The following is a 24,218-nucleotide window of genomic DNA, read 5'->3' on the forward strand; positions in this document are numbered from 1 at the left end:
ACAGGTCATGGACTATTTAACAAACATCTTTTCATAACAGGTGTCACAGACAGTCCCTTATGCCGAGGATGCATGGAGACAGATGAAACAGCCTCTCACGTGGTGCTGGAATGCAGCGGAGTGGCCCCATACAGGGCAAAACATCTCGGATCCCCGAGAGACCTCCCTGAGGTCCTACTCAACATCAAAGGTTTGATAGGATTCCTCGAGAAGTTGGGCTGGCAAGAGTAGCCAACCCTCCACCCCCCCTTGTCACGCAAAATAGGCGCCAGTCGTCGAGTTGCGGAAAATCGCCCGAACTACAATACAATACAATACAATAGCTCTATCCTGGGTACTGCTCTCTCAAATGCTCCTCAAGACGAGTAAGATGACTAAAATAGAATGTGCCTATGTTGCACCAAACCTGAATTCGATTAGTTACAGCCAGGGTTCAGCATCAGCTCCACCTTGGGTCAGCATCAGCTCTATCTTGGGTACTGCTCTCCCAAGTGCTCAGTAAGACGATTCGGATGACTAAAACAGCGTGTGCCTATCTTGCACCAAACCTGAGTTCCACTAGGTACTGCCAGGTTTCTGCATCAGCTCTATCTTGAATACTGCTCTCTCAAGTGCTCATCAAGACGATTCAGATGACCAAAGCAGCGTGTTGCTATGTTGGACCAAACCTGAGTTCCACAATATACTATTAGGGTTTAGCATCAGCTCTATCTTGGATACTGCTCTCTCAAATGCTCACCAAGACGAGTCAGATGACTAAAATACTCGTAGCGTGTGCCTATTTTGTATGTATAAGACCAAGAACCGTGTGTCTACCAACATGTTGCACTAAATCTGAGTTTCACTGGGTACTGCCAGGGTTTAGGGTCATTTTGTCGAGTCTCATTTCAAAATATTACGATCATATAATTCACTGAAGCTTGTATTTTTATTATTATAATTTTAGTAGTACCGAACAATAGTCACATAAATTATTTATGAAAAAAAATTTTTTTTCCATTGAACTGCAATGCAATTGAAAGTAACACGAATTAATTTTTGAAACGTTAATGTCATTTAATAGGTGATTAGATTGACATTCAATGTAATTAAACATCACAAAAATTCAATTCTAATTAACTTTAAGTAAATTGACGCATAATGCAATTAAAGTGTTATATTGTGTTTTTATGTAGTGACAAAGGACCCCATGCTTACGCAGATCCTCTATAATGGTTTTATACAGCTTGAGCTGTATAATTACTGTAAAATACCTTTTATACAGGTTAAATCTCTATACGTCCCTTAAATTACTCTAAAGTTCTAAATTAGCTGGTATATTGATGTTGCCGACACTTATATGCTACTTGGGACTGTGAACGCCCTCTGCCCCACTTATGGGACATAGGACTTTTAGTCAAGTGAGCTATGAGGAGTAGATCTTTAGTACCACGGGACCTAGCCCTACAACCATTTTGAGCGGAGGCCAAAATCTTATTATAATATATAAATAAAAACGTGATTTTGGTCAAGCACGTTGATTTTTGTTGGTAGTGTTAATTCCGAGTGTATAAAGCAGGTAAAGAGAATAATATAAGCTGGTATTTACTTCAATAAACTTCAACCTGTAAGCCTCGAGCGGCGCGTCGCGACGCAGGTGCAGCACGTAGGGGTTCAGCAGCCGCACGCGCCTCTTGCTGCGCCCGTCCACGACGTGATCAATAGGCACATACTCATCTGCTGAATTCTGTTCCAAGTAGGTTATTATTAACTTACCTAATAGCAGAATGAAATAAATTGTAATGACTGCTACGGCGATTTGGTACGTGACAAACTCACACTGTAACACCGGCCGTCGCAGTCGCTTACGTAGGTACTACGCGCTACGGTGAACTAACTTGTCCGACCACTGCATAGAACGTAACTGGGTATCAGGTTTTATCCCGCTAAATGATATCACTCGATGCATAGTATAAGCGAGTAGTTTATGTGACTGCTGTGAAATTTTACAGGTGTCGGTGAAATATCAAAAATACTCCAAATTTTCTCTTAAATATCCCATGATTGGTGCCATTAACAAAGATACTGAGAAAAATAGCACCCGGTCCTCGTGGTCCCCAAAGCTCGCATTTTAAGGAATCTTAAAATGGATCCCAGAGAGTAACTATTGTTTGAACCCCATTTAAGACCTAAAATCTATTTTAGCAAACACAATAGGTATTTTAAGCCCTAAAAATTTCTTCTCTTCATTTTAGTAATTTTGTATTGCATAGCACTCGTGTACCAATTAAGGATCTACTGATTTCTGTTTTATTGAAATCCGCTCAATAATTTAGGTGCTAGCAGAAAAAATATGATTTCATATTGTGCGTCCTTTCAAGGCGGCTCTTTTTCTTTAACCTTTTTCCAGGCCGCAACAATCTACAAGGTTTTCCCAAAAAGATCCAAATATATTCCAATTAATCCAGCTTTGATGATTCATTTGAAGACAAGTAACGTTTCCTGAAAGTGTAATCTAATTTGAACCTTAAATAGGAATGCTAAATTTGAAATTCAAATGGCGCGTATGTGGTCAATAAATCGTACTATGCCTGGAAAAGGGTTAATAAAACAAGTGTAAACAGGTTGTGAAGGGCAAGAGGAATCTACCGATATGTCATTTTAAAAAATCCTGCAAGCACTGACCTATCACACATAGACAGTTAGTCCTCTTAGGGCTAATCTGCCAAAAGTGAAGCCGAAACACGATTCATGTGTGCGTGCGACGCTCGTGTCTTACGCTCAGCGACACACACATATATACAAAAATGGGTTGCCAGTGTTAATTTATTGTTGTTTATTGTTGTTATACATACATACCAGCACTTACAGATACACCTTACGTACTAATAGTGTTGTTATTAATATGTAATTGTATTTTCGTGTGATTATACACTCTAATATTATATTCTGTCAAATATTTCATTACATATTATATTATTATGTCTTTATTAAATTACATTAAATTGTCATCATTATGTATGTCACATTAATAACTTAATTTTTAGGGTTCCGTAGCCAAATGGCAAAAAACGGAACCCTTATAGATTCGTCATGTCCGTCTGTCTGTCCGATTCTGTCACAGCCACTTTTTTCCGAAACTATAAGAGCTATACTGTTCAAACTTAGTAAGTGGATGTATTATATGAACCGCATTAAGATGTTCACACAAAAATAGAAAAAAAAACAATAAATTTTGGGGGTTCCCCATACTTAGAACTGAAACTCAAAAAATCTTTTTTCATCAAACCCATACGTGTGGGGTATCTATGGATAGGTCTTTAAAAATGATATTGAGGTTTCTAATATCATTTTTTTCTAAAATGAATAGTTTGCGCGAGAGACACTTCCAAAGTGGTAAAATGTGCGTCCCCCCCCCCCCCCCGTAACTTCTAAAATAACAGAATGAAAAAACTAAAAAAAATATATGATATACATTGCCATGCAAACTTCCACCGAAAATTGGTTTGAACGAGATCTAGTAAGTAGTTTTTTTTTTAATACGTCATAAAATTAAAAAAAAATTTTTTTTCACCAAACCCATACGTGTGGGGTATCTATGGATAGGTCTTCAAAAATGATATTTAGGTTTCTAATATCATTTTTTTCTAAACTGAATAGTTTGCGCGAGAGACACTTCCAAAGTGGTAAAATGTGTGTCCAAAGTGGTAAAATGTTGAACAAGATCTAATAAGAAGATTTTTTTTTAATACATCTTAAATTGTACGGAACCCTTCATGCGCGAGTCCGACTCGCACTTGGCCGCTTTTATATTAACAAATATTACAGTACAAATAATCCAAACGAAATATCGACCAATCATAATTATTTCACAGTAAAAATTAAATTCACACTAACAAAATAAATAATACATCATAATATAAACTGACCATAATAACAAACGATTATTAACATTATGTCACATATTTTACAACAGAGCTAGGGGTTTAGTCTCTCAGGAGAAGAAAATGTCAAGCTGCTTGTCTCTGTCCAGTATGTCATTTATCAATTTCAACGCGTAGTGTAGAGGAGAGGAGGCGAGCGCGCGCGTGCGCGTAGGAGGGATGGCGAACAGTACTCCTAGTGTAAATATTTTCGACAGCGAAACGTGACGTACGCGTTTGCGTTAAGTGTCATTTTGTATGAGATTTTTGACTTTCCAAAACGTCCCACTTGGCGCGCTGTTCAAAAACCCATACAAAATGAGACTTAACGCAAACGCGTACGTCACGTTTCGCTATCGACTAAATTTACACTAGGGGTACAGATCGCGACGGCGAGTACGCAGTTGTTTCGTTGATAGACGGGGAACGCGCAACGGTATTTGTACTAACATTTATTCCCCTCAAAGTAGAGGGATTTTAACCACATCCTTATACTTGGCTAACAATCATTTGGAAGTGTGTATGTAGATATTAAATTTGTAGGAAAAGCTTTCAAGGTTTCTTTTCGGGACTTTGCATTTCTGTACTTTATGAAATGTTTATTTTTTATTTTACAAATGTGCACAAAATAATAACAATAATTTTCTGAGCCTATTTACAAAGAGTGACGTTAAAATTCTGTTAGCAACTTATCAATAGCCCCGAAACTGGGCCATTACCGCGAAAATCGAAGTTCGTCAATTGCGGGCATTTTTCTCTGTCACTGTAATTACGTCTTATTGAGAGTAAAAGAGAAAGATTTGCGAACTTCGGTTTTCGCGGTAGGCCCCCTGTAGCTGAAACTTTCCGTCCATCTCGCATGCAGATAGAAGCGGATCAGTCGGAAATCTAAAACGAATATTACACAAAATAAAAATATGAATTTAAACTGTAATGTTATAAAAGACAAAACATAATTTGATATAATTTTCTATAGTCATACAAGAAACTTAAAGTAAGCGTATTAATTTTAACAATGTAATCGTCATGCCTCATTTGGAGGAATAAAGATTCATATCACCTGGCAACATTTATAAGTCAACATTTATAAGTAATGGCGGCTGACGAAAATTTGGATTTTTGTATTTACAATTACGTAAAAATATCACATTAGACTCGATACTTACGCGTGAAATGTTATATCAGGCGGTTTGTTTTTATTCACTAATGTGTTGTGACACCCATTCACCGCACAAACAACCATCTTTCTTGTATTTTTTAATTTATAACCGGGAGGTGTATATAAATCAAGATAACATTCAAAATTCATAATACGTGCCTCATATCTTTGTAGCATATAGAGTTTAAAAGATTTGGAGGGAAGAACATGCAAAAGAGAGAATAAAGGATTTTCAAAGTTATTGATGAATTATAAGTAGGGAATGCAAACCGGTTTTAACCGAAACCGAAAAAACCGGTTAAAACCGGTTTTTTGACGGAAACCCAAAACCGGGTTTTTAGAATTTGAAAAAACTGGTTTCGGTTTTATTCGGTTTTTTATTTATTTAACTAAGTTGCATGTTTTATTCATTATAAGGGTATAAATCGGCCCTAAACCGGTTGAATCGACATCAAATAATGTGGTGTTGTGTTAGTTCGATCATTTGTAACGCTAAATGAATTTTTACGGTACAAAATACAAAAATACGAAAGATTTAAATAATTTAAAGTATTGGCAGTGGCAGGACATCCGTGCTGGTGTAGGAATTGTATAGTAGTACTTTTTAATAAAAATGGGTATAAAAGGTCTTAAGTATGAAAACACTGAGTTATTCCTACTGTGTTTAGAAAAAGTACAACTTTCGTGATTCTAGTTTCCGAGATCTTCGCAATTTTGTGAAGTGGTTGAAATATACCGGTTATTTTCTTCTATAAATCAATTATTGACACCCTAGAAATTATGTACATAAAATAATTACCCGGTTTAATACTGAGGGTACAACTTTAGGACGCTACTTTACAGATTGTATAACTCAAAGTGTTTTCATATTTTAGCGGCTCAGCCATACCCAACACAGTTTTCCAGCTCGGAGGTACTGACTAACCACAATCACGTTTAAAATTCGAATGCCGACTAATTTCGATAGCCTCCTGTACTTTTCGCACAACACTAACTAGTGGGATTTTTTTTCCCAGTAGTTACCACTGGTAAAAGGTGGGAATTTTTTTCCCAGTAGTTACCACCAAAATATGGTTAGTGCTCAATACTAATAAAAATAGTATAAATATCGAGTGCTTTAATCACTAATTAATTAATAGTCGAATTCATTATAATTCGTTATTCGTTTAATTATAAGTCGATTACTGTTGCAGTAAACTGCCTTAAAAGTGATAAATCGGTCTTTCACTGATTTGTTTGTTCGTTCGTATAATTGTGACTGTTCATAACCGAACACAATGTTATATTGAAACTCTAAGTTTTTTTTTACTCAATTATGTATGTCTATGGAAACAATAGACGACGAACAAGAGAAGAATTAACTTGTCAATGAAATAAAAATGTAAGTTTTGGTGGAGTTAAAATAAAATTATGAAGAGTTAGTTACATTACAGTGAGTTGTTTTAATGTGGAGACACGGTTAGGACCAGGACCCCTTCTATTCAAATTGTCTCGCACAATGACGTTATTTATTGAAAGGGACTTTATTGTCGATGGCACTTAGGCCATTATCAACGATGCTCCTATATAAATACAACGCTGCGCTACGCAGTGTGGCGTAAACGCCCTTGACAAAACATCCAGTTTTCATAGATAACGTCACAATTAATTCAATTCATAACACCATGTATTTTGTAGGACTGTTATTGCCAACTGCTGGGCAAGCTCGGTGGACGTGTTGACGGCTCAGACCAACCAGTATAAACGCGTATCTCAACGCGCGCTCTTTTTATTAATGTCTTGGTCACGTTACGCTGGACAGCACGGTCCGCCCGCGCTCGCGCGATGACAATTTCACTGTACTGTACTGGCTTACGAGTTGCCAATTCATGAATTCACACAGTACGTATACGTAATTACGTACCCACTTTTTTCTTACAGAAATAAATAAGTTGTTTTTTTAGAATATATTTCATGTTATTCGTCGTGCACTATGTAAATAATGTGTATTATGATTGCTGGTATTTCTCAATGAAAGTGAATAGTAATATTCTGTTGGAGAAATACATTCAAATTTAAAGTATAATTTTATCCAAACGTTAATTTCTCTCTAATCTATTCTTTTCACTTGCACCGGTTTTAGTATTATTTAAACACTAATCGACTTATAATTAAACGAATAACGAATTAACTTATAATTAATTTGACTTTTATTTTATTTTATTTAACCTATATTGCACATAACAAACACACTGTAAAATAGGCGAACTTAATGCCGTAAGGCATTCTCTACCAGTCAACGTTTAGGTAAAGCAGATAAGTTGTAGGCTTGTAAAGAAGACAAGGGTGACTTTTAATTAATTATTGCTTAAAGCACTCTATATTTACCTATACTCTTTTTATTAGATTTGAATAGACTGTGAGTAAAATAGGGTTTGTAAATGAATATAGGATAGGTATAATAACTAGATTTATCTAGTAACTGACTTGCATTAAGGGGTCACCTGTTCCTATTGACCTTTGATCCGAGCTGTAGGTATTCTCATGATTTCCATTAAAAATGGGCACGTTTGCCATTCATTCGGCCTAAATTCATGCGTTTTTCCACATCATGCGTTGGAAACCGCACAATATGTCAAAAGAATCTAAGGGCTCACCCATGGCATGTTATGAAGAGCTGAGTGGCGATATAGAGCTCTTTGAGAATGGAGGGGTTTGTTGTTTTAGCTATCCAAGGTATAAGCACCAGTCTTCGTTAACACCACATCTCATTGCGACAACCTTTGCCATTTCAGACTTTTTGAGGCTCCACGCATCGGCATCATGCTGGAATATTGATAAGACGAGTGCTTACGAGCAGTTTATAAATACCTCTGTTCTTCCAGATCTTGTCGAGGTTAGCCATAGCACTCTGAGCCATGCCAGCTCTGCGGCGTATCTTGTCGGTGCCACCACCGGCACTGGTTATTAACCGAAGATATACCAACTTGCTCGCTTTTTCGTAATACAGAGTGCGTCGGTAACTGGGAGTATGTTTGCCCTATCTACTACCACTACCATTACTTTTGTCTTGGAATGATTGATGAACCTCTCTAGAACTTTCATATTCAATTTTCTTCAGAAAAGCCGCCGTTTCGATATATTTGTTGTTATTATTCCCGTCAGGCAGGCGACAATATAGTAGCACAATTTGTTAGAAGTACTTATGTAACAAGTCATATTAGCCCCAGTGATCCAGGTGACTATAACTATAGCAACAATTGACCAGAAAATATCCGCGGGGCAATCGTTTGCGCGGTTCGCCAGATTGACAGTGAATCTCTGTCGCTCTGTCTCTCTCTTTCTATTTCTCGACATTTTTGGCACACGCCTTTTTTTAGGGTCTCGAGAGTATTCTCACATCAATGTTCTCAATTTTTTGCTGGTCTCCACTACATTTTAAGTCGCAAGCAAATAAGCAAGGATGATGGTACATAGGCCCTGTGTTTTCGTTGATTAGTTAATTGTAAGTATTTCCATGACGGAGCATGCTGCCTTCGTATGTGAGGAAATGTGAATTCACAATTAACAGAAATAAATCCTACTTCATATATCGCTCCCTCATCTTTCTTGACGCTGCATACTGAGGGTTACTCAGTTTCTTAAATCGTTGTGTCAAGTAGTTTGTGCAACTGGCTATTCAGTTTCATTTAATTAATTGATATACTCGTATATCTGACAACTGTAACACATGTAATACAAAAAAATCCACATTGTAATTCAAATACCAACTTGGAATAGTTAATTGTTAACACTCAAGGTCACGCCGATTTCACGCCGATCATTTATCGGCGCACACGTCTACTTGCATATTTGAGCGATAAAGAGGCAGAAAACTAAATTTCGATTGCCGCGTTTCCCGGTAGGCCTTTTGTAAACAAACCGCATTGATGCATCAATGTTATATTTTATTATCTGTAAAAACTTGTCAAAAAACAGTTTAAGATACAGTATGTATAATTTACTCTATATTTTACGATAGGTGCTAGTGCTGCACTCTGGCGGCAAAACATTGCATTAATACCACGTTATGTTAACGGCACAATTTGGAGTATTTTTGATATTTCACCGACATCTGTAAAATGTCTACCGCTTCGTGCTTTAAAAGTTAAATGTCCAATTCGTCCTTTATGTTTAGTATGTATTTAATGAAAGCTACTGCAATTAGTTTCAATATTATTAACCAATTAAAACTATGTTTTTTTGCTCCAGTCATGGGATGTACGGCGCCATTAACTTTCAAACTAACATATATCAATGAAAAATTAGACTTAAGCAGCTCTTTGGCTCTTGTTTATGTTAAAATGTTGCCAGCTATTAAAAATGGAGAAATCCTATGACTGGTGCCTGTTCCATTATAGGGGTGTTTACTGTACTCCTTATTAAAACTTCTTTGCTGGTGCCAACCCTGCTAGCCGTGGCGATATGCGCCCGACAGATACGCTCTTTGGCTAGCTATCTATTTTTAGGGTTCCGTACCCAAAGGGTAAAACGGGACTCTATTACTAAGACTCCGCTGTCCGTCCATCTGTCTTTTTGTCTGCCCATCTGTCACAAGGCTGTATCACATGAACCGTGATAGCGAGACAGTTGAAATATTCACAGATGATGTATTTCTGTTGCCGCTATAACAACAAACACTAAAAAGTACGGAACCCTAGTTGGGCGAGACCGACTCGCAATTGTTCGGTTTTTTATGGACTATAGCTCCCCCCGCCATCCCTAATAGCTCTCAGCAAAAATTACAAGCGGCTACTAAGCGGGTTCCTGGAAGTCGGCCAGCAATGGGGATCTTTGTACAAATACAGGTTTGACAATGTGCGTGTTAAAACTAATACTCACAGCAGATTTGCTGGTAAGCTTGATAGTGAGCGCCAATTTCTTGTCGCAGTTACGCAAAGCGTTATGTTTGAATAATTCTTCGCGCTCAAATCGATTGTCTTCTTCCTTAGATACTTTTTGCATGTCCTATAAATAAACGACTAAGTTATGAATCGCGCGAGATTCAGTCAACCTGATTCAATTTTTACCGTAAAATAAATGGTAGTTGACTTACATCTATTTCACAGTCAATGAAAACTGCCGTTACTTTGACGGGAGAATCCGTTGGTTGCACGCTTTCCATTAAATTCTTCGAGTTTTTACTTGTAACTATGCATAGGAGAGATAAAGTCAACCCTGAAATAAAAATGGCAAAATTATATTGTACGGCTCGGTGTGGCATAACCTGCGGCGCGTACCGCATCTCCGTTCGAAAGCGTGATTCGTCGTGCGACTCGCACATTCGTACGGAGTACGGAGAGGCGGATGTGTTATAATACCAAGCGGTTTTTGAAAATGCAAAATTTCATTTTACAAAGCTACAAAGTTGAAACCCGCTGCACCGGACATCACTCCGAAGTGCGAAGCAGTGAGATAATGATTTATAACCGCTAATGGCATCGGTAGCGCGCTAGACAGGCAATCTAAAAATGTGAAATTAAAATGTATCTTACCATATTTTAAACAGCCACATGCCATTTTAAACTTATTTAGTATTAATGTCATACTTAGTAAGTCAATTGTGACGCTAACAAGATGAACAATTCTTCTTAATTAAGATTTTAACTATTTCTGCCAGCGTCACGATAATTAAGTAGGTAAACTTGGGCTTGGAGCCCGAATCCCGATCACCATTTCTACGGCTAAAGCGCCAATTACATCCACACTTCCCGATATCGGGCCCAAAATCAGTCCCAATGTCGGGCCTGATAATCGTTATCCGTTTCACGGAATTTTAATTGCCAGAAATATTCAGTGTTTGATATTTTTGCATATGAACCAAATTTTCCGGGGCAATGACTGCTTCTATATAAATCGCAAGTCAGACCACATGGAGAACTGCTGTGACCTTTGGGCAGGAGCACCTGGATGCCAGCTTGGGCCCTTCGACTCAGTCCAAAGGCGCGCTGTACGAATCGTCCACAATCCCAAACTCACAAGCGGCATTGAACCTTTAAGTCTAAAAACATTTTACATTTCCAATATTGTAGACGATGCATCGTCTATTATCTAGCGTCACATCGCGATGTACTGATATTTGATGAAACGGAATAATACTCTTACTCGGATCCAACGTCGGGCCTGATAGTGTGGCGGCTGTAATATTACAATACTCTTTACTTAAGTTATACATGTGTGTGTTTGAGGTACTAATACACATGCTCTGCAATAGCATGCTTATATAAACTATTAACATTCGCTAGCAATAAGCAAACTAGCGTGCTTATCTGCTTATTGCCAGCAAATGTAAATACCTATTATAAGATACTTTGTGGTGTTGGATTGCAACTAAATCAGTAAGACACCGTCATTTTCTATTACGTGATAACGTCCGATTTCACCCGAAAAACGAATGTCATTCTGAGAGTTAAAGCGCCAATTACATCCACACTTTCCGATAACGGGCCCGAACTCAGTCCCGATTTCTGGCCTGATAATCGTTTTCCATTTCACGGAATATCAGCACATCGTCAACAATATTTGAAATGTAAAAAATACTTTGTTATAGACAAAGTTGCCAAAAGTGTTCACCATCGGATTAGGACCAACCTCGAAATCTCTGGAACAATCATTTTGGTATGTATCTATATAAATTAGAGGCCCCTTTTTCATGCCCATACCATTTGACATTTGGGGACCTCGAAGAATCGCAGCCATCTTGGAAAATGTGTACCATCCAGGAGAAATTCGCGTTTTACTCTAAATAGGGTTTGAGATCCGGATATCGGGATCTCCGAAATATCCGGATATCCGACATATATAAGATCCGGATCCAACGACTCATAGGATCCGGATATTACGGATCCGTTAAATATGGTCATGGAGCTATAGCAGGAACATTTTTTAATTAAATTTATAAATAATTTCATACCATAATGTCATTTAAAATTAGTATTTATAATTATTTAATCAATTCAAATACTACAGCTCATCAATTACCTATGACAGGTACATCACGTTGTACAGTCAGCGTCAAATACTTCGTAGCAGTCAAAGTAGCCAAATAGTTCGGTACACCATATATTTAGTATGGTGTACCGAACTATTTGGCCACTTTGACTGCTACAAAGTATTTGACGCTGACTGTACATCAAAAACAACTTTAGTGGGGCAGCGCAGGATGAATTCCGACCGGCTCGCCGGCGATGTCAACGAAACGGCGCGCAATGAGCGAGCGCTCCCGTCACAGTTAGATAGCTCCTGCTCCCGCCCACCGCAGCGCGACAGAAACATAGCTTCAAAAATTTGAGGGCTCCTCTACACGATGGCCCGGCGTAGGCCAGTCCAAGGGACGCAGCTATGCGGTAAAGTGAGATGGCAATATCACTTGCTCCCTCTAACGCATAAATGCGTCCCTAGGACTGGCCTACGCTGGGCCATCGTGAAGAGGAGCCATGAGATTTGAAAGTTGCTCAGCTAGGAATTGCTCTTAAGTGGGAAAATAAGTCGATAGACAGGGGCTTTCTCGTCGGTGGTGGTAAATATACTTATTTTACTCTTTGCACCCGTCTAAAACAATAATTGACAACATTTCATATTTCTGACCCTGTAATTTTATTGCTTCTCTACATTTTAATTGAAACGGGATTCACTAGGAATTGTATTTAATTTATTATTAATTTTTAATGTGTAGTTACTCTAAAATGGCGTAACTATAGTTCTACGCTAGAAGCTAGTCTTGTCTCCATCAAAAACAAAAACTCATTGACAAGACGTTGTCGTTGTCAATGTTTTAAACTGGTCCGAGATTATGACATGTCTTTGGATATAATACGTAAATAAGACACCTGGCTAAAACGTAGTGATTATATGCTCTTTGCACCTGGCTTTCATACGGTTACAACGGACCGACGGATAAACACTAACGAATGTAATTAAAGTTTGTCCGATATCTTCGTAGAATTATTTTTCCAGTAGGTAACGGACGAGACAATATGGGTATTGGTATACTTAGGAGTATATGATTATCTCATCGGTCCATACACGGCTCTGTCCATTTAAAAAATGATTAGTGGATAGTAACTTAATTATGTAAATAAATTTGTCTTTGTTTTGAATTTCAATCAATACGTCGTATTTAATTGACAATGTCAAATCCAATATTGTGACAACTATTTTTTTGTTTTGGTGAATGGCAATGGCATTTCACCTATTATGCCGTAGAATTGGTTAAATTAAAACTTTATTTTTATTATTTTGTATTTCTTGTTATAAGCGATATTAAATTTATATAAATATATTGCATTGTTCAGGAAGCAAAATTCTTCGAAATCATATGTAAAATTACAGGTGTTATAAAATTGAAATTATGTCAATTATATTTAATAAAAGTCAATATCTGCAGTCACAAATAATTTATTATACTTTAAGATTTTAAAGGTTTTTTTTTTTTTAACTTACGTAGATTACTGTTCTCACAAATGTTTGACACCATTATAACACCAATATTGGTGAAGAAGACTAAGATACACCTTTAATGTTAAACACTTTTTTTTTTCAATTTATGGCTGTTATCATAATCCCCTTTTAGAAGTATAACTAAGTATTAGGTATAAGGCGAATACATTATTTACTTATATATGTTGGAAACGTTATATCAGATTTGATTTGTTTTCATTTCAAACTAGACTTGTATAGTTATTTATTATCTAAAACATTGAATAAGTTGTACATAATTTATAGTCATTTTTCTTATCCGGTAAATGTTGATTCAACACTCATAAAAAGCTGCCTGAGACTCTCAACAACCCCGCAAGTCGCATATTTTATCTGCATCCTTTTGGATACATGCTCTCCAGGGTAACTGCGCGTTCCTGTCCATTCAAATACCATGAAGATTGCGAATAATACAGTAGAATTCAGCTTTACAAGTAATCGGAGCTGAACCGTGAGACTAAACCAAGACATTTAATTGTATGTATATAAAGGAAAACCAGCCGCAATATGGAAAGACGGATAGGAACCCTCGTGGCGCGTTATTTACAGTAATAATATATAGCATAATTATAAATAAAGTTAAAATAAATAAAATAAAGACTTTAATTCTTTTGATTTTGAAACGAAGTCCCTTAAACGTTTCCAACGCGTAGCAAGGATAGGGGTCGACCACACATTGCTGCAGCGAATACGCTTCAGCTCGTCTGTTGCGCTGCGTCTTCGCCTTAAATAATGATATTCAAACGTGCTTATATTGCTTATTTAGAGCATCGGTATGTTCGTTCCTTAGTTATGTACTTCCTGGTTTTTGTTTTTTAAAAAACACTTGGTCGGTAACGCCTTTTTAATCGGTAGAAACTGATCTATTTGTTACGACATATGGCTTGTTTTTTTTTACTTTTTTGGTTATAGTTGATAATAATTAAAAAATTTGGTTCTATATTACTCAATAATTAAGTCTATTGCAAAATATTGTAACAGTATCTTGCAATTTTGTTTAATATTAAAAAGAATAATAATGTACATATAATTTTTCTGATGAATTAGATGAAACATGTTTGTTCTAGCGACAAAGAAACTATTGTAATTTAACTACTCCTTTGCCAGGACGTCAACAGTTTAATGTTCGCAATTTCCTGATTATCACCTAAAATACACGTTATACTATCATATTCTACTGGAACTTCGTAGCGTCATTATTACAACTGGTAGCAAGTATAGAATGCATAGTATTCGACGTCACAAAAAAAAATTAACTTAGTTAAGTAATAAAATTCTACACAAATTTTAACCAAGTTTGTATTGTAGTTCGCCAAAAATGAACAACCGTAACAAATAAAAAAAAATAGCTATGATAGAAGAACTATACAACAAGTTTTTTCGTATTAACACTGGGTTTAAGCATTCTAGTTTCTACACAGAGATAAAATCACACACATCAGTTAGTTAATGCCACTTTGTTATTGAATGTCGTGGAAAATGTAGTGACTATGTATAACAAACATTAATTGTGACAATTAGACGAATACAACAAAACTATTATCTAAGTTAAATAAAATGATTAAGAAACGCTTATAATCTAAATACAACCTAAAACTAAGAAACTCGGCTTTGATTGGGAATTCACATTGTCAAATCAATAGAAACTAATTTTGGGTAAAAAATAATACTATTTCTATAAACTAAAGTTTTTTAAGCTTCCGTGTCAGCATCTTCAGCGGAATTGTGTTCTTTACTTGACTGAAACATAGTACAAACAGACTTATTAAGTACGTTAGTATGAAAGTTTGCCTAAAATCACTCTCAGACATATATAAACACACATGGGGCATGTTACATAAATTTAGGATTATAACACCAGAGTGTACGTTCCAAACGCTATCCTTTAATACGTCTGAAAATGCTAGGAAACCGATAGAATTTTGCATAAACCATACTCGGGCGGAATGCCCAAAGAATTTAGATAGGGGAAGTATCTCACCTCGCAACTCTCGTAGAACTGCATGGCTGTTTCACTGTCGGGGAAGGCGAGCGTGACGGTGGTGTCGAGCAGATCGTTGCTCGTGTAGTCGGTGCCGGTCCAGCTGCACGTGGCCTCGAATAGCTGCCAACAAACACGCAAAACATTACTAACTACCCTTTGGCAATGGCTAGTTTTATGCAGTTCTAGATAGTATCTTCATTGCCGAATGAATAAATTAAATGTAACAATTTTGAGGTAAAAATAGTAAGAAAAAAAAGTGACCAAGTCTAGTAAAAGGTCCTTTGTTTGTTGTTGCTTCTAGTTTTCGAGATAGGGGCCTTTTAGTGGAAAGTGGCAAAATTTACCGAAAATGGGTATATGTTACTTTAATTGCAACGCTTAAATGGCTATTTTAAACACCTTTTTAGGATTTCAATGTTTAGTGCTACTGGTCCCACTTTGTCGCTTCCTAAAAAAAACAACGATATTATGTTTTTAGAGAAGGTATTATTCATCCAAATCAATCCTATTTGTTCCTGGCCGTGGGATGGGTTACCTTAATTCTTGGGGTGAATAAACATTCACTACATGGCACATTGTGTAATTTTGGCCCAGCTGCGGCCATGTGTAGTTTGTGTTTATTCGAAAGATCTTGATATGGCAAACAATTCATAAAAATTCCAATACTAAATTTCTGTATACTTTGTCGAAATATTTTTTTTTTGTGAAAGGTCAAATAACCTTAAGGCAAAAATAATAGTATTTTTTCTCCTAAAATATAATGTTTTATATTTTTGTTAGTACTTATCTTATGTAACGTAACATTGCATTATCTATTCTTATAAAAAAATACATTACATAATTCTTAAAATACTACAGTTACATTAACTGTAGTATTTTAAGAATTATGTAATAGTTTCTTATTTTCAGTTTTTATTGATTATTAATTTAATATTGTGTCGGTCGCTTTTTATTCTTTATTATAAATATCAACAATGTTGTTATTTATTATGTCCTAAAAAATTTACACACGATTATAGAAGTTATACAAGGGGTAGACAGATATAGCGATTTCTAAGTATTTTAGAAAAATCTATGCAAATAGGATTGTCCAAAACTAACCACAAAAATAAATCCTATTAAGATTATAAATATGAAAGCTTGTTAGTTAGGATGTTTGTTAGTCGATCACACAACAGTTGTGATTGATTTCGGAACGGTTGAAGCGGTTTAGATGAAATTCAGCTTAATGATCAATCATCACAATACAATTCTTCAGATGACAATACGATGTTGTTATGTTCGTTATCGTCAGTATCCCGTTCAAATTCACAACAAGTATCATCAGAATATTTTTGCAGTGCCGGGTTGTCATGGATAAGTACATACGTTATATTATTATTATCCATTGTGGGTTTTAAAAGTTGCATAACTTTTTCTGGAATGACAGAACGTTTTCGTTTTTCTTTGTCGATCAGTCGATCACCAACGGACATAGTCGACAAAAGAGGGTAAAGAAGCTCAGTGAAACAAGTCAAGAACAGGGGTTTTGCGGTCTAATTTGCGTGCTTGGTGCTATCGATCATAACGCCAGAATTTGTTCCTTGATTCACCGGCTCAATCTCTCTTACTGCCCATATTAGATTATGCTGACATTTGCTATCTTGACCTTACGCAGGATCAGCTGAATAAACTTGAGCGCCTCCAGAATCTCTGTATAAGGTTTATATTTGGCTTGCGCAAATATGACCATGTGTCTCAGTTTCGTTCTCAGCTCAAGTCGCTTCCTATTCTTCTTCGCCGTGACACTTATGTTCTTGCCCTCCTTTATGGCATTCTCTTTAACCCCGCTACACCACCTTATCTCAAAGAGCGTTTCAAGTATCTCTCTTCTATCAGATGTTCTCAGACTCATATTCTTGCTCCTCCCTTATCTACTTCAAAATTTTATAATAGCTCTTTTACCTTCCGGGCTGTTCGGTTATGGAATGCTTTGCCAGTAGAATTAAGATTAGCTAAATCTCTCCCCATTTTCAAAAATCAACTGAAACTATACTTTCTATCTCTACCTTAAGTTGCCATTTTATATATTGTATATGTGTAAGTATAAATATATATATATTGTATTATATTATATTGTATATTTATTAGTATATTAGGTATTGTTTTAATACTTATATAAGTAGTATGTGTGTTTGTGTTTAATAGTCTCCATATTTAGCTCCTTGCACTACCTGTTGACTTTTGTATGAGTTCTAAATTTCCTGCTACCTAAAGGTTGTCTGGAAGAGATCGCTTTTTAGCTATAAGACCGCCTGTTGTTACCTGGTTCTATTTTCCTTTAAAATTCATTTGTAGTTTTACATGTATGTAAAATGTATAATTGTTGGTGCAATAAAGAATATTTACTTACTTACTTACTTGTTTTGAGAGTATTCCAATGGGTAAGGAAATAGATCCTATGATTTTCGCACCATGTATTAGTATTTTATGAACGGTGACGGTTATATTGTACCAGCCATGTTTTGTGACGTATTTGGTAGCCAAATTGTTACAAAATACGTAACAAAAAATCCATATAATCTATTTCCAAACCGCATGACAATGCCACTAGAATAGTATGTAAGTCGTCAAGAAGCCATTCTTCGAGTCCTAAAATATTGGCAAAGGCCTTACCCACAATTTCACGGTATTTCTCTAAAAAAAAAAAAACGAATATTAACAATATATTATTAAGTAAAGTAACTGGTAACGTAAGTAACCATGTAACGTATTCATGGAGTAGGTATTACGTAATTAACAAAAAACTAACTTACGGAAACTCCCAATACATCCATGATTTTATGAATAGGTTTATTTTCCTCGTGCATTGCAACAATTCTATGTTTCAAATGGTCATCGACTCGATAAGTCACCATGATATTAAGTTCTGTAACTGTTAAGATTATCCCTGCAAAATGATAATGAGGTCGATTTTTTGTAATGTGACATATTAAACTTTTTAATCTTTCTTTTTAATGCTATATAAGGAGGTTTATTACACATCTCATACAACATACCTTTATAAGTCTTCTGATACCTGATTTTTAATAATTTAAAATTTCAAATTATAAAATGTGAGACAGACATATGCAATGACAAGTCTGCACTTTTTTCGTGAATTGTCAAATAAATCACTTCATACAATTTACGGCTCTATGCTAGCCAGGTATGATTCATTTTTGCAGATTGATTACATATTTATGATTTTCGTGTCAGACATAGGCGACGATATAGGCGGTCCAACTACCATGATACCATCGGATGAATTTGCTTTCAGAGTAGATAGATATTTATACCAGGTGAGAGTAATCACATAATTTTGATTTTCATGAGTAATCAAATATTTTTTAAGCGGCCCGATATTTCGATATTTATGCGGATACAGAGTAATTAAATTTTTGCCGGCCACAAAGCATCACATATTTTTTCGAAGGTTGTGTTGTCATATATCATATATAGCTCCAATGGAAGATCACATATTTTTGCCAAGCTGCCCACAGTAACATATTTATGCTGGTGACTGTACAAGATCGTATTAGTAAGAGGGGAGTGGAGGGGGTCTGAAAATAATCACGAATGATCACCATGGGGGAGGGGTGGGCCGATTCTAAAGAAATTTTAACCCGACCCGAACCCGAAAGGTCCATTTAGATTATTCAAGTTTCTTGTACAAGAATTGGCAATAATTGTATGCAATTATTTCGTTTCAATAATTGCACCAAGAGTTTACACATGAGCAATAACTTAAAAAAATGTATTCAATTATTGAATACAAGTATTGACAGGAAATAATTGCTACCCATTACCCGTAATGACGTAAAAAAGAAATCCCTTTTAATAAGCAGTAAGCACGTACCACGGCATTTTATATTGTATAGCTGTAGACTAAAAATCCCCCACTCAATATCCTTTACATCATATCCTATGGCCGCCTTCCATCTCTGTCATTAGCCTTCAGGAACAGAAAGTTGAATATCTTTAGTTTCGCAAAATGTTGAATTCTTATAATGTTGAATTCTCAAAATGTTGAATTCCCAAAATGTTGAATTCCCAGAAAGTTGATTTTTTTAGTTTCGTAAAATGTTGAATTCTTCTAATGTTGAAATATCAAAAAGTAGAATTCCCACAACGTTGACTTTGTGATATCCTAGGAAAGTATACATTTTGGGATTTTATCTTTATGAGAATTCAACTTTCGGCTCCTAAATGCTCAAAGAGTTACCTCGATTACTTATAGATCCCATAATGTAACCGAAGACCTTTGAAATACTTCTCATCGCTGGTCTGCCATAGTCTAGTTTTACTTTATTAGGCGTCAATTATGGAAATTTCAATTTAAGATGCTGCTAAAACCTCTGCCGTAATACCGAATCATGACTTGTTTCTATAGGTACTTAGTAGTGACTGCAAAACCTCTTTAGATAACGTTGATTGTCAAAGTCAGCCAATGTCACTGTTAGAAGTAATCTGCTCTGTCAAGATTATATTTTAATCATAATTCATAATTTGTTTATTCGAAATGGATCCCTTTAAAACTATTTATTTTAGTAAAAATTAAAAAAAACCCGGAAACTTCTTGTATTGAGAGGTAAATACATGTTGACCAAAGATGTTAAAACTAATCAAAACGGTACTTCTCGATGGAAGTGTACAAATCGAGATGTATGTTTTGCAACTGTAACATTAACAAAGGATGAACGTAAGATAAAACGTGAAACCAAGCATACATACACACCGGATACTAATAAAATTAAAGTCACACAGCTGATAGACGAAATCAAGCGGGAAGTATGTGTCAATTACACCCTGTGGAACAAATACACGGTGCTCACGAGGAACCCGAAAGATTTTGACAGTGTATTACTGATCACATTTATAGACTAAAATGTGGTATAAACTTTTCTGGATTTCGCGTAGTTTCAGAGTTAATACCAATGTAAAAAAACATCTTCTTATCGTAACTTAGTGCAAAACGCCTTTTTGATCGCGATGATGCCATTATGGGGCGTAGTCTAAATATCCTTATTGATAGATGTCAAAAAGTGACAAGTAACCTTTGCAAGAACTAGTTTTTACAAAAAAAAAACGTAAAAAAATATTTTCAGTGCCAGTTTTACCATAACATTAACTTTTTATGTACAAATACGTTCATAATTTGAAATAAAAAAAAAATTTTTTGGCGAAATTTACTGAAACTCATATAACATTTTTTCCTTATTTTGGCCTCAGAAGTACGTGGTTAAAATCTTTTGGGTTCCTCGTGAGCACCGTGTATATGACGGAATGGTGCAAAAATTTATCGACACTAATGTGCACATATGTTCACTCTGTGATTAATAAGTATACCGCAAGCCATTCCTGCCTTCACTTCGCGGGCCGGATTGGGACGGCTTGGGGGCCAAATCTGGCCCAACTCAACATTTAAAAATTCACTGTCTGCAAATCCAACATTTTTATAATCAACATCCTGCAAATTCAACTTTTTGCAATCTCAACATTTAAAGAATTCAACATTTTAATAATCAACATCCTGCAAGTTCAACTTTTTGCAATCTCAACATTTAAAGAATTCAACTTTATGCAAATTCAACATTTTAATGTTCAACTTTCTGGGAATTCAACATTTTAGGAATTCATTTTCTGTTCCTGAAGGGTCATTAGATCAGCATGATCGATGGTATATTGCATTGCTATCAGAACTAAACCAACATTTAAAAATTAACTTATAAATTGATAATAGCTTGAAAGATTTGCCCTAAACAAATAGGCAAACTAACATACATACATGACTAACATCAAAAGTTAGTAAAATGCTGGTACAAAGACTTGATTTTTAATTATTATTATAATTGACAAAAGCAGAAAATTAAAATTCATTGTCAATAAAATATCGACAATATTATCGACGCGTCCCACGCACAATCTAGGTTTACTTAAAACTGACGTCATCTCGTTCACGGATAGGGTTGTCTGTGTTTGTTCTTGTACTTGTGTGAATATATTTATGCTAGTGTTTGATAATTTAGTCGTGTGCGTGTGTAGCGACGCATGCAATAAATGCATTAGTGTTAACACTATGTGTCTGCGTTACCTCGTCCCCCGCGCCGTAAACGGCAGAAATTTTCAGATAGTTATATCTTCCAAGATTGAAGGTGGCAACTGATGGGTTCCATAATTTCAATTCGACACCATTGTCATGCACAACATTATACCCTTTTGTTATAAATGTACAGTAGTGTTTGCTAGTGTATTAAGTTACCTGAAACTCAGTCTCGTCATGTATGAGCATATCGGCCAGCAGCTCGCCCGTGGCCATGTTGGTGAGTTGGATCTTGGACGCATACATGGCGTGGTCGAACAAAACCTGCACATGCGCCTGCGCACACGACGTCACCGCGCTGCCCTGAGCCACTTCCGCCTCGCAGTCGCATGAGAAGTACGTGCCGGACTCCTCATCCTGACACAGAAGCTCCTTTAAACCTCACCGTACAACGTCAACTTAACCAATAAACGGTCACAAAACCACAATAAAAGTGCTAGATTGAAGTCTTTGAACATCAAACACAAAACGATAAGGAAACAATGTTATTAAGCGCGCGGTTGTTTTATGCGATAAACGCAGCATTGAACGCATGCGTCAACGGAATATAGAAAAAATGTGAGCATCAGAATGACTGATCAAAATGGCAGATCCATGTTAGAGTACCATCAGCGTTCACTACCTATTTGCTACTAAATTACTACCTATGTTGGCATATTTGCTACCTAAGTTTTAAAAAAGAAATTTAAATAAAGTGGGCAGTCATTCTGACGTCAGGATGACTGCCCACGTTTATTGTGTCGGGGTTGGACCCCCTAATTTGCAACTTTCTATATACTATGATTTACTACCTACACGTATATTTTTTCTAGATTTTTGATGCAAGACATAAATATTTTATAAACGGAACAATTAATTTCTTTAAAAAAAAAGAAATCACCGTGGTAGGGTTTGAAACCACGACTCTGCCATTTAACATAAATAAATAATTGCGAGTCCGATTTACCTAGAAATACAATTTCTAAGGGACTTAGTAAAAATTACACATAAAAAGTGTCACCTACAACGACGATTAGTATTTACTACCACAAATTTAAATTATCTAAACAACAATCTGAACAAATAAAAGTATCTAAATATCAATGGTTTAAAAAATGCATAACATCATCCCCATATAAACCTGGTTTGATCAAGAATAATCAAAATAATATGATCGTAGCCACATTATACGTTAAAGGTAATCCCATATTTTTTCAGTATTTGTTGGAATGACTAGCACGTCATTTAACCGCACAATAAGGCATATTTTTTTGTTAAAGATATAATTTAAATACTTCTTACTACGACTGTGACAACGGGCCGCCATTTGTGAAATAAACAGCTCCACGGCATGTTGACGCCCCGCCCGCTTAGGCACAATACGAGGGTTACCTTTTAAGTTCTGTCGTTTGGTAAAACTAAAGACAATAAGTGTTAATTGGTATTTATTGTTTTTCAAAGTAATCACCGTGATACGTCATACACTTTTTCATTCGATCGAACCAGTTTTCGAAACACTTATTAAAGTCCGAAGTCGGGGTCTCCAAAATGGCCGTTTTGTATGCCTCAATCGATTCTTTAGGCGTTCGGTACCGTTGACCACGAAGTCGTTGCTTGATTTTTGGAAAAGTGAAGAAGTCTTTGGGGCTTAAGTCTGGACTGTACGGCGGGTGTTACAGATTTTCGATGTTTTGCTCTTTTAAAAACTCAATTGTCTGCCTGGCGGTGTGCGAGCTCGCATTATCGTGGTGCAGTACTATACGATGCTAGGGGTTGTTTTTTCGGAACTCGCTGATAACTTCTGGAAAACAAACATTGGTATACCAGTCAGCATTGACCGTTTTACGATCCTTTAGCACGGTGGTGGCGCTCTTTTCGCTACAAACGTGGCGCCAATTTTTTTCAAAGTGCTCCGTGAGCGTATTACTTTGGTCGGTTTTGGCTCCTCTTGGAACACTCAAACAATCGACTACTGTTTATAATCCAGATCGTAAGCATATATCCAAGACTCGTCACCACTAATAATGGCGTAAACGTGTTTAGAGTTTCTTCGGTTGAATTTTCGTAGAAGTTTGGGACACCATATAACGCGAGCCGTGTTTTGGTCTTCACTGAGTAAATGTGGTATACAGCGTGAGATCAATTTTTGTACACCTAAGTGGTGTTGCAAAATATTTTGAACACTGGTCCCTGAAATGCCCAATGAAGCTTCTATCTCAGGGTATGTCGCATGGCATTGGCAATCTTCGACGATCAGTTGCCGTACAGCATCAATGTTCTTGCGAGTCACGGCTGTTTTTGTCGACGCTGTACTGAAACGATGCGGCCGATCTAATCATTCTTTTGTTTTTGAGGTCTAAATTCAAATATTTTACGATGTTACTAGTTATTTTTTTTATATAATCGCGGGAGGATTGCAAACGACAGAACTTAAAAGGCATCCCTCGTGTGTAGGGTCATTTTGCAGAGCTAGTTCGTCATCTATGTTTATTATCAATCGTTGCATTTATCATGTTAGATACGAGGGTTGATTGAAAAATTCGCGGCCTGGCCAATTAAAAAAAAAAAAAACGTTTT

At 36.3% G+C, this 24,218-nt stretch overlaps 2 protein-coding genes across 6 annotated transcripts in view; both read right to left on the reverse strand.

Annotated features, from left to right (window-relative positions):
• Positions 1 to 315: 315 nt before the first annotated feature.
• LOC133520752 (uncharacterized) lies at positions 316 to 12,082 on the reverse strand. Its single transcript, XM_061855387.1, has 3 exons — positions 10,136 to 12,082; positions 9,922 to 10,047; positions 316 to 1,726 (listed from the first exon to the last, which is right to left on the reverse strand). Exons 1-3 carry the CDS (start codon positions 10,361 to 10,363, stop codon positions 1,508 to 1,510), a joined length of 573 nt encoding a protein of 190 aa, XP_061711371.1. The 5' UTR covers positions 10,364 to 12,082; the 3' UTR covers positions 316 to 1,507.
• A 1,378-nt stretch (positions 12,083 to 13,460) lies between these two features.
• Positions 13,461 to 24,218, reverse strand: part of LOC133520633 (E3 SUMO-protein ligase RanBP2-like) — a 52,356-nt gene continuing 41,598 nt past the window's right edge. For all 5 annotated transcript variants that reach the window (XM_061855208.1, XM_061855191.1, XM_061855182.1 and 2 more), the window contains 3 exons: positions 21,822 to 22,019; positions 15,539 to 15,661; positions 13,461 to 15,297 (listed from right to left, as the gene is read on the reverse strand). In XM_061855208.1, the coding sequence (XP_061711192.1) occupies positions 15,250 to 15,297; positions 15,539 to 15,661; positions 21,822 to 22,019 (369 nt within the window). In that variant the 3' untranslated portion in view covers positions 13,461 to 15,249. The remainder of the gene's footprint in view (positions 15,298 to 15,538; positions 15,662 to 21,821; positions 22,020 to 24,218) is intronic.

The sequence above is a fragment of the Cydia pomonella genome, chromosome 1 (assembly GCF_033807575.1).
Source record: "Cydia pomonella isolate Wapato2018A chromosome 1, ilCydPomo1, whole genome shotgun sequence".
NCBI lineage: Eukaryota > Metazoa > Arthropoda > Insecta > Lepidoptera > Tortricidae > Cydia > Cydia pomonella.